Genomic DNA, 17,196 nt, shown 5'->3' on the forward strand with positions numbered 1-17,196 from the left:
CTATACGTGGGGCCGTCTCCTCGGCCTCACAGGAAAGTTTGCAGTGTGAATCGGAATGAGGTCAGCTCTGGAGCTTCTCATTGCACGCGGTGATTATTATTGCATCGCGTTCCCAGCCAATGGGCGGCGAGGGGGCGGGGTTTGGCACGAGGAAACGTTAGAAACAGCAGGCGATTGGCTGCCAATCGCCCCGGGAAGGGATAAAGGGACGCGAAGCTGCATCGAGCAGAGCTGTTAGCTGAGTGAGGACCGGCGATAGTGTGTAGAGCGGCTCCTCCTCTACCCCATACACTCCATGTCTGCTGGTCATCTGTGTGTGTGACCCCCCTCAGCACTCAGGACTGTACACACGCACACAGCTCCTACCTGGGATTCTATTCCTTCTGCACTGCTGGACTGGAGCCGTACAAAACTCATAAGAACTTCCTCCAGTGATCATAAGTCATAAAGCCAGAGTGATGCCTGCCAGCGGCTGCTGGAGCTGCCAGTAACCAAGGGAGCGCAGCACAACGTGGCCCTCCTCCTCAGTGTATTGGATGCTCCAGCGCCTGGATCACTGTGCCGGGACACCGCAGCCGGGACGCTCCCCTCGTCACCATGGTGCAGCAGAGCAGCAACGCGGAGAACACGGAGGCGCTGCTGGCAGGAGAGAGCTCGGAGTCCGGGGTGGGCATCGAGCTGGATATGGCATCTTCTCCCACCCCGGGCTCTACTGCCTCCACCGGGGGCAAAGCCGATGACCCGAGCTGGTGCAAGACGCCCAGCGGCCACATCAAGAGACCGATGAACGCCTTCATGGTGTGGTCGCAGATCGAGCGGCGGAAGATCATGGAGCAGTCCCCGGACATGCACAACGCCGAGATCTCCAAGCGCCTGGGCAAGCGCTGGAAGCAGCTGAAGGACAGCGACAAGATCCCCTTCATCCGAGAGGCCGAGCGGCTGCGGCTCAAGCACATGGCCGACTACCCGGACTACAAGTACCGGCCCAGAAAGAAGGTCAAGTCTGGTGCCTCCAAGCCAAGCGGGGAGAAGGGCTGCGGCAGCCCAGGGACCCCCGGCGGCTGCAGCAGCAGCAGCTCCTCCAAGCCCCCGCTGAAGAAGAGCAGCGGCGCCAAGCTGTGCAGTAAGCCGCACACCAAGCTGGTCCTGGGCGGCAAAGCCTTCCCCGAGCAGCCGTGCGTCCTGGACCACCACTCCCTGTACAAGTCCCGGAGCGCGGGCAGCTCCAGCCGGCAGGCCGCCCCGGACAGCAAGAAGCCCAAGCACCGGCTCTACATCTTCGGCGCCCCCGGCTCGTCCCCCATGGCCGTGCCCGCCAGCCCGACCCTCAGCTGCAGCTCCAGCGACCCGCTCAGCCTGTACGACGACGGGGCCGGCTCCATGCACAATTCCCCGGACTCACCGTCCGAGCACGACGGCTACCCGAGGGCGTCCTCCCCGGCCCCGTCCTCCTCTCACTCCTCCTCTTCGGCTGCATCCTCCCCCTCCTCCGCATCCTCCTCCTCCTCCTCTTCATCGGCTTCCTCCTCGGACGAGGAGCTGGAGGACGAGCTGCTGGAGCTGAACCCCAGCCCGGGCTTCGAGAGCATGTCCCTGGGCAGCTTCAGCGCGGCCGCCCTGGACAGAGACCTGGACTTCCACCTGGAGGCGGGCTCGGGCTCGCACTTCGAGTTCCCGGACTATTGCACGCCGGAGGTGAGCGAGATGATCTCCGGGGACTGGCTGGAGTCCAGCATCTCCAACCTGGTGTTCACCTACTGAGCGCACGGGCGGCCCCGTCACATGGCACTTACCGAGGGCAGGAGCGCGCGGAGCCTCTGCCGCCTGCCCGCGAGGAGCAGCTCGCGCACTGCGATGGATTTGCACGCCTGGAGAAGGAGGGCACCTTCCATGGACACGCGGAGGAGGAGAGAGGTTGTTACATATTTCTGTGGTACCCGGGGGGCTCTTTTACAATGTGGTGGTGTCGGATTCTATACTATAGCATGTTCTCCTGTCTCTTTTAAGGTTTCTGTAAGACTGTTGAGCAGTTTTAGTGTTAGGATAATCTGCAGCCGATAGGTGGCGCTCTGTTTGATTCCTAAAATCACCAGCTTTTTTCTCATTCTTAGCTCTTTGAAGGATTCAAACGCAACTCAAATCTGTGCTGGACTTCTAAACTAATGATTCAGGACCAAATCTGTTCTCCTCAGAGTATGTACGTGTTGCTCGATATGGACAGACTGTTCGTTTTTTGGGTTCCCATTGGTGATCCATATTGTCCCCCCCCCCCCCCTTCTTGTATATGTACTCCAGCTCCCCCTTTTTTCTAGGTGGACCTATTTATACCGGCCAAACAGTTTTCTTCTTTTTGTTTTTTTTAAATGATTCCTTTCCTCTCCCCCTTCCCCCATCCACACCGTCTCCTTCACCGAAGGGCTAGAGTTTTAACATTTAATTTTTTTTTTATATTTAAAGGTAGACTTTTGACACTTTAAAAAAAAAAAAAAAAAGGCAAAAAAAAGAAGAGATGAAAAAAAAACAAAAAACGTTTGATTATTTTCTCAGTGTATTTTTGTAAAAAAATCTATAAGGGGTGTTTTAACCGGTGTCATTTTTTCAGCTTTGCGGTCAACGCTACAAACAGGGAGGCTGGTTGAGCTCCACCAAACAGTAATAATAATGAAGTTGCACCAGCCCATGACTTCCTCCATGTTTACACACTTCTTAAAGTCACAGCATCCCTTCCAGCCTCGTGCACTCACACCTCCAGAGTATTCCTAATAATACACTGTATATCGGTTGAAAACTTAAAAAAAAAAAAAAGTCTTTGTATTAATAATCTTGTGTAGTATTTATATAGCTCTTTATAACTCTACTTCAGAGGATTTTTTTTAATTATTATTATTATAATAGTGCCGCCATCTCCCTTGTGGGCTAGTGGCAGCACTTTGGGTTTGGCACTGTTAATGCTTCAAGGAGGAGAGGAACAATGTTAGTTGCCTGTATCCAGTAGGGTTAGAACATTGAGCCACACGCTTGTCTCTCTTTTTTTTTTTTTTTCTCTTCTCTCTTTAGAACACCAATACCGGTCTCCGAGGCTTGCCTTTTTTTTAACCCTTGAAATACGGTGACCCTCAAGAAGGGGGGGGGGGGGGTATGCAAGCTAGTCTGTACTCCAAATGCTTTAAAGCAAACCAGTGCACATTCTAAGCAAAAAAAAAAAAGAAAAGGGATCCTGTAGCTTTAACTTCTAGACCACATATTTGCACTTTTTTTATAATACAAAAATGAAAAGGACAAAAAAATAAAACCGTGCCGTTTAAACCACTGGACCTATCTAAATGCCGATTTGAGTTCGCGACACTATGTACTGCATTTTCATTCTCGTATTTGACTATTTAATCCTTTCTACTTGTCGCTAAACTATGATTGTTTTAGTCTCTTTTGGGCATGATGATAGCATATGTATTCAGGTTTCTAGCTATTGTGTTTTACGATGAAAAAAAAAAAAAAAGTGAAACCATCTTTGTACCTTTTAAGTCTATTATAATAAGCGAAAAAAAGACAAAAAATAATTTGTGTGTTTTTATGTATGTATTACATGACAGGCACTAGGACTTCTGCCGCAGCAGGCAGCACCTACTCTTTTTTTTACAATTTTATTTTTTTTATTTTTATTTTTTTGTAATCCATCCTGTGCAATATGCCGTGTAAGATACTTTTTGTCTGACCATCGATCCACAATTCCAAGATTTGAGGCATACCTTCATGCCAGCTAACCGTGGTTATTTCACTGCCTGTCAGATTGTTGATATTCTCCTGTAAATAACTTTTTTTTAAAGGAAATAAAATCAGCTGGAACTGAAACCCTTACATTCGATTGGTTTTGTCTTTTATTGTGTGTTCCTATGTGGGGGGGAGGGGAGGTGCTCAGCCTTCCCACCGCTTGGGGACTGTTGCAGGGGAGGAGCCGGGCGCCTGAAATTTAACTGCATTGGTCCTCGTGGTTAGAGGGGGGAAAAAACTCCAAAATGTAACAGCGTGACTTCTATTCCGAACACGTACAGAGCAAGTAGGGAAATAAAATCTTGGCAGGCCATTCTTTCAAGTAATGAGTAAGTGTCACAGCTTGTTCTGTCTAGGAAATTTCGAGGAATACTGTATGCAGACTGATAACCTCTTTGTTTCTTCATGGAAATTAGGCTGGCTGGTAAAACAAATAATTTACCGAATGAAATTATCGATAGCTGTAGATTTTTTTTTTTTTTTTTTGGTTGCCTTTTATGTGTAGAGCCAGTCAGGACCTATCGTGACTGTTCATTATGGATCTTAAAGGGATGCATTATGTTGATTAAAATAAAGAGGATGCTCCAGGGCTTCCATTAGGGGGTAGGTTTTGAGGCAGATTTCCCTTCCTGATGTGGTTGTAGCTGGAAGAAGTAGGTCATTCCTTTTATATTTCCAATTCTGGCTTTGGCTGAAACACCCGCAGGAACATCTGCCCCAAATTCTCCTAAAACTGTGTGAGCCTACCCTTAGACCACTTTCGAATAGTCAGTGATTGTGAGCCAAAATCAGGAGCTGAGGCTACACAGAGATTAGGTATCATGGAAAGGTTTGCACCTGTTCTGTGTTTTTGGACCCGCACCTGATTTTGGCCCACAATCACCAATGAAAATCATAGCCTGAAGAAGGCCACACATGGCAAGCAAATTGTTTGGATGGTAAGTCTATGCAACATGGCATCCCTCTCTGTGAACACGTGGTTTGCCTGGCAAAGGATGCCATTTCCAGCTTCAACATCTGAAGGACCGGTTTGTCATCCAGAGCTGACCTTGATGTCTCCAGATGGAATTCAGCAGTGCTCTTCATTTTCTCAGGAGAAGTCCTGCCAGCCGTGATTTGTACACCACTTTCTGCAAGTGTTGGCGTCTGGTCATGGCATGCGTGCTTCAATAGGAACATCTTACTATCTTCTGGTGTAAATCCTTGCTCTCACAGACACTATAGCTATGCAAATGAGCTCATGTCGGTCAACACCCCCCCTCCCCTTCCGAAAGACTAGCTAAAACATCATGTCATTTCCCGTATTTCCTCTTGGCCAAAATGTGCCTCCTGTTTTGAAATGATTTAATGACAATAATGCAGCATAGACTACGTAACAAGTCCCTGATACCATGTAAAAGCTAAAATAGTCCATGTAGGCAGGAAGGACGATCCACAAGTGGAGCAGGACAGACGAGGGGATGTCACCTTTTTCATGGTTGCACCTTTTAAAGCATTTGGCTACTTACCTGGGTGAAGCAATGAAAACTACTATATACACTAGGAAATAGCTTTTTAAAGGGGATCTGTCACCCACTTTTCACAATTTAAACTGCCAGCAGTGCCAACATACCTGGATATCATGTGAAGTCATTGCCCAGAAAAATAACTTTTATTGATCTGGCTCTAAGTGTCCAGCTGGGCAGGCATTGCTTTCAGAAGCGCCCAAGCCCACCTCTTCTGCTTAATTTCAAGTCCTTCCCTCTCACTTGACATCACTGTGCAGCACTTATGAATTGGGTGCATGTGCCCTCACCATGTCTCCCGGCACCTGCGCCCTACACTCCTTTCTGTGGGCCAGTGCCCCAGCATATGTTCTGCGCATGCGCTGTGGCCTTTGCTCTTATGCCTCACACTATCTCACAAAAGGGTGTGTAATGTGCGGGTGCCAGAAGACACGGAGATTTGGAAGTGCTTCATGGGAGAGGAGCTGAAATTGGGTAGAAGAGGTGATTTTTTTAAAAAAATATATATATTTTTTTTTTTTTTTTTTAAAGGAAAGCACGCCCAGCTGGGCACTGAGCTTAATTTGTATATCAATAAAAGTTCTTTTTTTGGGCAATGACTTCAAACCCTGGTGCCTTACATCTGGTGGCATCAGAGGTAGCGCTTGTTAAGAGGTCATCTGCATCCGTTTCTTCCCAGAATTTCAGAGGAGCACGTATGGCCTATGTCTCCTCATGCAGTATAAGCTGTGAAAAGTGGGTGACAGACTCCCTTTAAGCAATTCCGCAATGTGTTCTGTAAAGTACCTACTCTACACAGCACCTGCCTATAGGCTTTATTGGTGCACATGGATGTCAGAGGGGGTCCTCTCTTGGATGCCCCTTATATAAGGCAGTGGGGTGGATAGCTACTTAGTAAATGATGCACAGGCTCTGGTACCATTTAATATTACATTTGCCCTGCAGTAGCTGCTACAGAGACATTTTGTGGCTAGAATAAACTTCCTCCGATGATAGCTGCTAATCCCTGTGGGGTTGAAAGGCTGCTGGTTTTTAGGATACTGTTTTTAGAGAACAGTTAGTCCTAATGAGACAACCATCTTGAAGGGCTTACCACCCGTCTTGGGTGATAAGTGATCGGCGGTGGTCCATATACTGGCCCTCCCACTGATCATGAGAACAGAAGTCCCCATATTCCCTGTTTAAATGGAGTGGCATTGCACATGATTGACTGCTACTCCGTTTAAATGGACTGGACTTCTCGTGATCAAAAGGGTCTCCGGCAGTCGGACCCCCAGCGTTCAGCCACTTATTCCCTATTCTGTGGAGTTAAGAAACGCTCTGGACAGAGCGGAAACGTCGCATGGACGTGGGGCTATAAACTCCAATTCCTGCAGTGCCCTCAGAATGCCCACCATATTGCCCCAGTATCTATAATGGCCCATGTGTAGTGCTCCCAGTGTCTATAATGCCCCGCTATATGTATTATATTCCCAAATATATATAATGTCCCCAGACCCCACATCACCCACTATAGTGCCAACAAATAAAATACTGCTATAGGCAGCCGCTCTGCACTGGAGACAGCAGGGCCTGACCCACCCCCCAGCGTCATGAGGTCACATCATGTCACATCATGATGCCGAGGGTGTCAGGTCCTGCTGCCTCTGGTGCAGAGCAAATTTTCCCTTGTGTGCAAGTGGTGAGTTTTTTTTTTTAACCCCTAAAAGGCCCCTTTTCTACATAGTGTACCCACTCTTAACGGCCATTAGATGGGTGCACTCCTGTGTAAAGAGCCTTTTCTGTGACAGCCGCTATTCAGTGGAATAGCTGCACAGACTTTAATTGGTTCTGAGACGTCCATCACACGGCTATAGCCACAGAGGAAGGAGTTCAGCTAACCCTGAAACGCGTCTGGCGTATTATGTACGATGCCGGAGCATTACCCTGAGGAATATCCTTGTTAGTGACCTCTTTCAATAGCCACATATTGATACTATTTGAACTGCAGAGTTCTGACGTTGGTCTAGGCCGTTACAGACGTGGAAGTCGCTGTTCACCGGCTCTGCGCAACCCCCGCTGGACACACGGATCAAACACGTCGGAGGAACAAAACAATAGCGCTTTATCTTCACCGCTGCCATCACCACATCGGTCCCAAACAGAACAGGTAAATCCGTAGACCAGGAGGGGGAAAGACTTTAGAAATGTGGCTACAATTGATGATAGTCAAAGAACTCTACAGGTGGATAGAGCACAGATCGGAACACTATACACCTATACAAGATCTCAACGAATTACCGCCTCGTCAGTCACTAGTTGGATTGCTCTGATGTATTAGTATTCATTTTAGATTATCAACCACCGAGGGCCCTGTGGCAGCACAATTATATTTAACCATTTCTTAGTGTGTACATATGCCCTAGATAAAGGAGGATTTCCAGATAAAGTATTTATGTTATCGTTTTATCTATGTATTTTATTTATTATTACGTTTTTGATTTTTATTACATTTGTTGATATCCTTTGTATCATAAATTTATAGGTGTCAATTTTTACAAATTCTATTGCGTGTAATATATTAAAAGCGAACTTGAATATATAAGTCATACTTAAATAGATCTATATAGTTATCTGTACAAAATGGGCCAGAAAGTGAGAGTGCCCATTGTTATATTTTACATTGATTTCAAGCTGGCAGCTCAGGGGGCATGAACTCAGTGGTGTGTTCTTCCTGGTTAGTCTCTCTTCATGTCGCAGTCACGGCTTCTAACATGATATGGCTGATGGCAGTTAAAGGCTGGAACTGAGCATGTGCGTCCACCACAGTGAGGTAGACAGAGAAATGAGGAAAAGAACAAGCAGCAGGTGGTGCTATACAGTCTGTGTACCTATCACGAGGCAAACATGTTTTCCCCTTATCCGATCCGGGGGTCGTCTTATACGCCGGTATACTCAGATCCGATGGCATATTCTAACCCCTAGGCGTTTCCATGGTGACGGGGACGCTTGCCTGGGAGTTAGAATATACAGGGCCACGCCGCTCACATTTATAAACTGTAATCAGTAACTTTAATCATCGCTGATCTCTTTACTTGGATTCCTTACTCTTAGCTCCGGTAACAGCAGGCCGTGACGTCAGTGAGTGAGCGCCGCCCGCACTGCCCGCTGTTACCGGAGCTAAGAGTAAGGTATCCAAGTAAAGAGATCAGCGATGATTAAAGTTATTGATTACAGTTTATAAATGTACTCCTGTGAGCGTCGGGGAGGGGGATCTGAGGATGGCACTGTTTAGGGGGGGATCTGAGGATGGCACTGTTTAGGGGGGGATCTGTGGATGAGACAATTTAGGGGGGATCTGTGGATGGCACTATTTAGGGGGGGATCTGTGGATGGCACTATTTAGGGGGGGATCTGTGGATGCCACTGTTTAGGGATGGGGGATCTGTGGATGCCACTGTTTAGGGGGGATCTGTGGATGGCACTGTTTAGGGGAGGGGGATCTGTGGATGGCACTGTTTAGGGGAGGGGGATCTGTGGATGGCACTGTTTAGGGGGGATCTATGGGTGGCACTGTTTAGGGGAGGGGGATCTGTGGATGTCACTGTTTGGGGGGGGATCTGTGGATGGCACAGAGGAAGGGGTGGGGTTTACAGAGGAAGGGGTTTGGCCTTGACAGGAAGGGGTGGGTCAAATTTATATATGGGGGGGTGCCCGAGTTTAGTCTCGCCTAGGGCAGCACAAAACCAAGATACACCACTGCATACAGATACATTTTATTGTGAATAACTCAGTGGCTATAATATATTCTTAATTACATGCAATTACAGAAGTATTCAGATCCAGCTGCTGGTTTGAAAAACATAGAATATTTTTTATGGGACAACCCTTTAACCCCTTAAGGACCGAGCTCATTTTCACCTTAAAGGGAGTCTGTCACCACATTTGAGCATATTAGACTGATCAAATAGCGTTATATGTGCCACCCAGAACTTAAAAACTGTACCTTTGTTGTATCTAATGGAGTTTTCTTTCAGCCAAAAATGAACTTTTAAGATTCTGTAAATGCGCCCTCTCAAGTGCCCAGGGCGGCGTCTCAATCGTCCGAGCCCCAGGCAGCACCTCCTCAACGGCTCATAACCCCGCCCTCCGTGTGCCTCTGCCAGCCCGTGGAAAAGGAGAGAGGAGGAGAGTAAACGGGCGGGCAGAGGCACACGGAGGGCGGGGTTATGAGCCGTTGAGGAGGTGCTGCCTGGGGCTCGGACGATTGAGACGCCGCCCTGGGCACTTGAGAGGGCGCATTTACAGAATCTTAAAAGTTCATTTTTGGCTGAAAGAAAACTCCATTAGATACATCAAAGGTACAGTTTTTAAGTTCTGGGTGGCACATATAACGCTATTTGATCAGTCTAATATGCTCAAATGTGGTGACAGACTCCCTTTAAGGACCAGGCAATTTTTTGCAAATCTGACCAGTGTCACTTTATGTGTGAATAACTTTAAAACGCTTTTACTTATCCAGGCCATTGTTTTTTCGTCACATATTGTACTTCATGACACTGGTAAAATGGAGTCAAAAATTTTTTTTTTTATTTATAAAAAATACCAAATTTACCCAAAATTTAGAAAAATGTGCAAATTTCCAAGTTTCAATTTATCTACTCCTATAATACATAGTAATAACTCCAAAATAGTTTTTCATTTACATTCCCCATATGTCTACTTCATGTTTGGATCATTTTGGGAATGCCATTTTATTTTTTGGGACGTTAGAAGTTTAGAAGCAAATCTTGACATTTTTCAGAAATTTTCCAAAACCCACTTTTAAAGGACCAGTTCAGGTCTGAAGTCACTTTGTGAGGCTTACATAATTGAAACCACCCAAAAATGACCCCATTTTGGAAACTACACCCCTCAAGGTATTAAAAACTGATTTTACAAACGTTGTTCCACAAGAATTAATGGAAAATAGAGATGAAATTTCAGAATTTCACTTTTTTGGCAGATTTTCCATTTTAATAATTTTTTTTTCCGCTAACAAATCAAGGATTAACAGCCAAACTGAACTCAATATTTATTGCCTTGATTCTGTAGTTTACAGAATCACCCCATATGTGTTTGTAAGCTGCTGTACGGACACACGGCAGGGCGCAGAAGGAAAAGAGCACCATGTGGTTTTTGGAGGGCAGATTTCACTGGGATAATTTTAACTTGCCATGTCACATTTAAAGACCCCCTGATGCACCCCTAGAGTAGAAACTCCAAAAAAGTGACCCCATTTTGGAAACTATAGGATAAGGTTGCAGTTCTGTTGGTACTATTTTAGGGTACAGATGATTTTTGGTTGCTCTATATTAAACTTTTTGTGAGGCAAGGTAACAAAAAAATAGCTGTTTTGGCACTGTTTTTATTTTTTGTTATTTACAATGTTCATCTGACAGGTTAGGTCATGAGCTATTTTTATAGAGCAGGTTGTTACGGACGCGACAATACCAAAATATGACTTTATTTCAGTTTTATATAATAAAACATTTTTGAAAAAAATAATTTTTTTGTGTCTCCATATTCTGAAAGCCATAGTTTTTTTTATTTTTTGGGCGAATGTCTTATGTAGGGGCTCATTTTTTTCGGTATGAGATGACGGTTTGATTGGTACTATTTTAGGGTGCATATGACTTTTGGATCGTGTAGTTACATGTGTGAACTAGAATAAATGAAGATTATACAGTATTACAAAATTACTTCTATATTTCATGACGACACAGCTCTATTATTAACCGCTTTGAATCATAAGACGATGCATGGTCTTTAATTACACATCGAGTTGTGCCATAGTAATAGTTAAATAGGAAGCTGAAGGTTACTTTGAATCTAATGAGCCTAAAGTAAACCAGCACCACAAAGAGATTAATAGAGGAGAGGTCAGAAGGTGCATTAATGCTTCCAGCAGCACCAACAGCTGCAGTCCTTCTGCTGTGATAAAAGGAAGATCACATGAAGGAAGTGGACTGTGGAATAAGAACATGAATTCACAAGCCTTCTAGTTCATAAACCTACTTTTATATATTACCATGGGATACAGTATGTAACTACTAATGCTCAGACTGAAAACATACCGAAACGTACAGTCTGCAGTCCTTGCAGAACAGAATACGGTGCTTTAAACTCTAAGCAATTTCTGCTTAGCGGGACATTACAACCCTAATACATCTGTGTTCGTAGCTGTCAATCTCCACTTAATGAGGACCATTCCTTTCTGTCAGGATGGAGAATTGCTGCACCCACTACTTGTGCATGGTAATCTGTGGCCTTGGTGGTTTTCATTGAGTACTCCCAACATCTACATTGTGAGCTCCTTTAAAGGGGTTGTCCAACTTATGTAAAAACGTTGACAACCCCTGTAAATTTCTTCAAATAATGTATATAACTCACCAGTTTTCTCCTCTGCAATGCGCTCCAGTCCTCACCGCTGCTCTTTTCTGGCTGCAGCAATGACGTTCTGTGCGCACAGACCTCAGCAGAGACATCCCATGCATGGCTGAGGCCAGCAACTGGCTGCAGCGGCGACCCGTGCACAGAATGTCACTGTTACAGCCAAGGAAATTACGTCGGCAGCGGGAGGACCAGAGTGCAGCGCTCAAAGAAGCAGGGGAGAAAACACATGAGCATCCATTCATTGGTTATTTTAGGCCTTTTACAGGGGTTGTCCTAATTTTTACATGACTCGGACAACCCCTTTAACATTCACATATAGTTGTTTTTTTTTAAAAATATACAGGTATATTCATAGTGCAATTGGGTTTAAGGGTACGGCTACACAGCGTTCTTGGTTGTGCAACAGCTGTCACTCCCAAGGATTGCAGCAGTTCTCACATAGAAAGGAATAGGGTGGCAGTGCGAATGCCAGAATTGCAAAAAAATCCTATACTGCTAGAATTTTTTAAATTCTAGAGTTGTGGCAAACGTGCAAGTAGTGCAGCGCCCCCATTCATTTCTATTCTACACTGAGATCCTGTGCGCAACAGCTGCCAGCCAAGATCACAGTGTAGCCGAACCCTACCAGTTTTACATGGCAGTTTGCTGTTGTCAGTCTGGTTTTACAAATTTTCTGTAAATTAAGCCTATCCAAGTAGTAGTATATCTACATGGGGTCGACTCACCAGGCATTTATCAGGAAGGCACTGTCCGTTCCTGATAATTGCCTGATTGTGAGTGGAGGTGAAAGATGCATGCAGCAATCACGTACACCGTATGGGGATGAGTGATCTCAGTAACCCAATACAGATCCTTAATTACACAGGAAGATCTGCAGCCACCAAACAATGATTTTGGGTGTTGTATAAAAGATGTTTTCTCCAGATGAACGAGCTCACTTCGCCATCCAAAAATGGAATATAAAGTGATCAAAAAGGCATATGTACCCTAAAATGAATAATGAATATGTCAACTCATCCTACAAAAAATAAGCCTCCACACAGCTATATGTCGATAGAACAATTAAAGTGTTTTTATTGTGCAAACTAGTAAGGCTACTTTCACGCGTTTTGGCTTTCCGTTTGTGGGATCCGTCATGGGCGCTCCAAAACAGATCCGTTTTGCCCTAATGCATTCTGAATGGAAAAGGATCCGCTCAGAATGCATCAGTTTGCATCAGTTCAGTCTCCATTCCGCTCTGGAGGCGGACACCAAAACGCTGCCTGCAGCGTTTTGGTGTCCGCTTGACGAAACTGAGCCAAACGGATCCATTCATGACGGATGCATGTGGTTGTTTTATTGTAACTGATCCGTTCTTGCAGATCCATGACGGATCCGCCCAAAACGCGAGTGTGAAAGTAGCCTTAGGCTAAAAAAAAAAAAAAAAACATATAAATTTGGTATTGCCATAATCATACCGATGACACAATAACTTTACCGTGCTATTAGTACCGCACAACAATTTACACCGAACAGTGTAAACCTGAAACACAAAAAACAGAACTGAAAAAATTGTGGAATTGCTGTTTTGGGCATCCCCCCAAAAAACTAAGAAGTGAGTAGGCTTCACTCATGGTTTTGGCTCACAATAAGGGCGCATTCACACGACCGTAGTGTTTTGCTAATCTGCAATTTGCTGACCGCACATGCCCGCCACTATCATAGAAAATGTCTATTCTTGTCTGCAATTTCGGACAAGAAAAGAACATGCTCCATATTTTTACGGAACTGTCCGCATCTTTTGCAGCTCCATTGAAATGAATGGGTCAGCAACCCAATCTGCAAAATAGTAGGACGGATGCAAACCCATTCATACGGTCATGTGAATGAGCCCCAACTGCTGGAAATAACTGACCAAATAACTCGTGTGCCTTAGGCCTCATGCACACGACAGTGTTTTTTCACTGTCAGTGATTTGGCTTCAGTGGTCCGTGTCCGATTTTGCTTCAGTTGTGTTTCCTTGTGTCTTCCTTTTTTTTTGTCTGACAGGGGAAAAAAAAGGAAGGTTAATGAAAAGTGTAATTTTATTGCACCACGGTCTTGTAGAAAAAAACGGACGCGGACACGGATGACATACCAGTTGTGCATCAGTTTTTTTTGACGGACCCATTGACTTGAATGGGTCTGTCCTCCGTTTTCCACTGACAAGAATAGGACAGGTTATATTTTTTTGACGGACTGGAATCACGAATCACGGATGCAGAGAAAAAACGGAGGACTATCAGGTTTTTTTCACAGCTCCATAGAAATTAATAGGACCTCCGCTAAACTGTGAAAAATGACGGAACGGATGCGGATGCACACAACGGTCGTGTGCATGAGGCCTTATTTGCACCCTAAAATGGTGCCAATGAAAAATACAACTTTGTCCAACAACAACCAAGCCCTCATCAAGGTACAGAAAAATAAAAAGTCATGGCTTTTGCAATGCGAGTATGAAGAAAATTACCAGTTCATTACAGCATGTATTACACCTGCCTATTTTGTATAAACGCTCATTAGCGATCATCTGGCAGTGTAATACTACCGCCGATTGTCCAATGAATGAGCTAACGCTTGTTCATCGAGCAATCCAAATATTTTGGCATGTTAAAAAATGATTGTTTGCAGGCGGCAAATCGTGGTGTCTAATAACGATCTGCCGCCGGCAAACCACTATACAGCATGGGGATGAGTGATGGCATAGCTATCGTTCCTCCCCATGCTGCAGAGAAGATCACTGCATGTAATAGCAGTGGTCTCCTCCGCTAGCAGGCAGGCGATTGCTGAGAGGGAACGCTTCCTTCCTGACAATTTTCTGCCACATCGGGCTGTGTAATACAGCCTTAAGAACTAAAATAGTCAGGTCACTACGGGGTTAAGGATGCAGGCTGCAAATGAGGGCACTCAAATGTCTGAAAGTTGATATAAAGGTTCAGTGATTAGTCCTTTTAGGCCCCTTTCACACGGGCGAGTATTCCACACAGGTTCTTCTTTGTTCTTCTTGAAAGACCTGCAAAAGGACCTTCGCTGACGTCATTGCGCTCACTACATGGTCAGCGCGATGACGTCAGCGAAGGTCCTTTTGTAGGTACTTCAAGAAGAACAAAGAAGAGGATCCCGGCTGCGCGATCAAGTGGCTGAGGTGAGTTATGTTTTTATTATTTTTTAACCCTCAATTGACATTATACTTAGCATTCTGTATTAAAGAATGCTATTATTTTCCATTATAACCATGTTATAATGGAAAATAATAAAATCTACAGAACACCTAACCCAAACTTCAGTGAAGAAGTCCGGGTTCTGGTCTGGGTACCACATTCCGTTTTTTCTCACGTGCGTGCAAAACGCATTGCACTCGTGTGGAAAAAACTGAACCACGGAACGCAATCGCAGTCAAAACTGACTGAAATCGCTTGCCTACTCGCACGATTTTCCCTGAATGCACCTGCATCGCATCTGGCCCTCACCCGTGACGCCCGTGTGAAGGGGGCCTTCCTGTAAGGGATACGTTTCCCTCTTTAAGCTACAGTATGTTACGGCGATAAAGAATGCAAACGTCTTGTACTATTTTCTCCTCTGTATGAGTTATTCCCTAGAAAACCCCTTACTTTTAAATAGTTTACTGATATTATGTTCTTAAACTTCTACCAAAGTGACATTAAAATTGTGCAGGCCTTCTACAGAAGTAAATATTATCCACAGGATGTTTATAGCCGTCTACACAAGACACAGACGATGGATCTTAACAAAGCACCTCTGTGGTACAAGATTCAAAAGGCCTGCAAAAACATTTCACAAGACAGATAATCCAAATTTATTTAGCTAAATTTGCTTATTTTTTGCTTATTTTACTAAATTTAGTTTGAATTGTTTTGTTGAGTATTGTGCTGGCTTAACCCCATAGTGACTGCCAATATGCCTTTTTTTGGTGGCCTAGTCTAAGCCCTGCAGGGGTCTCCCATGCAGCGATGAACCCAGATCGGTGCTTCTGCCGATAGTTCTAAGTGGTTGAGAGACAGGAGGCTCTCTCTAAGGCATCGGCACTGCATGAATAAGATTGCAGGGTGCTGATGTTTTAGCATGGCAGCCGGGGGGCCTAATGAAGTATAGCCCAAAGCTAAACCAGCTAGTTGTAGCAGTGGGTCCATTCCCACTGTCCATTACAACTATCCCGACATATCTATGCGGGGGATGTCACTGGATTTTCATTTTCAGGTACTGAAAAAGGTTGATACGTGGAGATTACAAAAAGGAAGCTCTTTAAAAGGGTTGTCCGGGTTCAGACATATCCCCATTTTCACCCAGGCAGCCCCCCTGACATGAGCTGCAGAGCAGTTCATGCTTCGATGCTCTCCTTTGCCCTGCGCTGAATCGCGCAGGGCAAAGGCATTTTCTGGAGTTCTGGTGACGTACCGGGCTCTCCATAGGGCTGCCAGGCGGAGGCTTCTGCCCAGCAGGAAGCCCGGTGACGTAACCAGCACTGATGGGTGGGCTTTTGCGCTGCCCTAGCCAGTAAAACGGCTAGGGCAGCGCTAAATCCCGCCCATCAGAGCCGGTGACATCACCGAACACACTGCTGGGCGGAAGCTTCCGCCCGGCAGTGTGTTATTGCAAATAAAAGAGCCCTTTGATCATGCAGGACAAGGGAGCGCATTGGAGCATGAACTGCTCCGATGCTAACATCAGGGGGGCTGCCTGGGTGAAATTATGGGTATGGCCGGGTTCAGCTCTGAACCCGGACAACCCCTTTAATAGAGAGCCCTTCTGGATCTTCATGTTAGGAACAATACATTGGTCTTCACACTGTGGAATTTGGCACAGATTTCACACTTTAAAGCTGTCACCAGCCATGTGAAATCTGAATCCCATTGTTTTCAATAGGAGGCGACATTGCTGTTCAACCACATACAGAGGAGACATTTCCATTCTTGCCACAGTCGAGGGCATAAACTTCAGCCCCCCCATTTAAGACAATGGGAGGCAGATTCCACTTGGCCGGTCACCAACTTTTTGGCGCAGAATCCATACCAAAATCTTCCTACAAAAGTCACCATGTCAATCTAGATCCACCTATAACTTGGGGCCACTTTTAGACTTATTACTAGGACCTCTTTAAGTTCCCATGAAGTTAAATAAAGGGAGACAGAAAAGCATGCCTAGCTTGTTGAGCAGTGGGTGCACGTCTACGGGGGAGTGGTAAGTTCCCCCAAAAGAATCAGATGATCAGCAGAAATAGAAAAATCGGATGGAGAAGGCACGTCCTCAAGTGAAGATTTAAGTTCCCAGTCGTCTCTGCCAAAGAGGTTCTCTGGGTGTACAATATCAATATCATATCCTCAGGATAGGTCATCAATATATAATCAGTGGGGGTCCCTGCACCCCCACCAATCAGTCTTATGAAGAGCACAGCATACCTGACAGCATACCAAGCACAGTGCCATACATTGTATAGTGGATGTGTTTGGTATTGCAGCCCTGGCCCATGCTG

The 17,196-nt window shown here is 45.4% G+C and overlaps 1 protein-coding gene across 1 annotated transcript; it reads left to right on the forward strand.

Annotated features, from left to right (window-relative positions):
- Positions 1 to 234: 234 nt before the first annotated feature.
- SOX4 (SRY-box transcription factor 4) lies at positions 235 to 2,332 on the forward strand. Its single transcript, XM_040432818.1, has one exon. It carries the CDS (start codon positions 598 to 600, stop codon positions 1,759 to 1,761), a length of 1,164 nt encoding a protein of 387 aa, XP_040288752.1. The 5' UTR covers positions 235 to 597; the 3' UTR covers positions 1,762 to 2,332.
- Positions 2,333 to 17,196: the final 14,864 nt, after the last annotated feature.

The sequence above is a fragment of the Bufo bufo genome, chromosome 5 (assembly GCF_905171765.1).
Source record: "Bufo bufo chromosome 5, aBufBuf1.1, whole genome shotgun sequence".
Classification (NCBI taxonomy): domain Eukaryota; kingdom Metazoa; phylum Chordata; class Amphibia; order Anura; family Bufonidae; genus Bufo; species Bufo bufo.

Coding starts and splice junctions, on each gene's coding strand:
- SOX4 (XM_040432818.1), top strand. CDS start 598: ATGGTGCAGCAGAGCAGCAACGCGGAGAACACGGAGGCGCTGCTGGCA.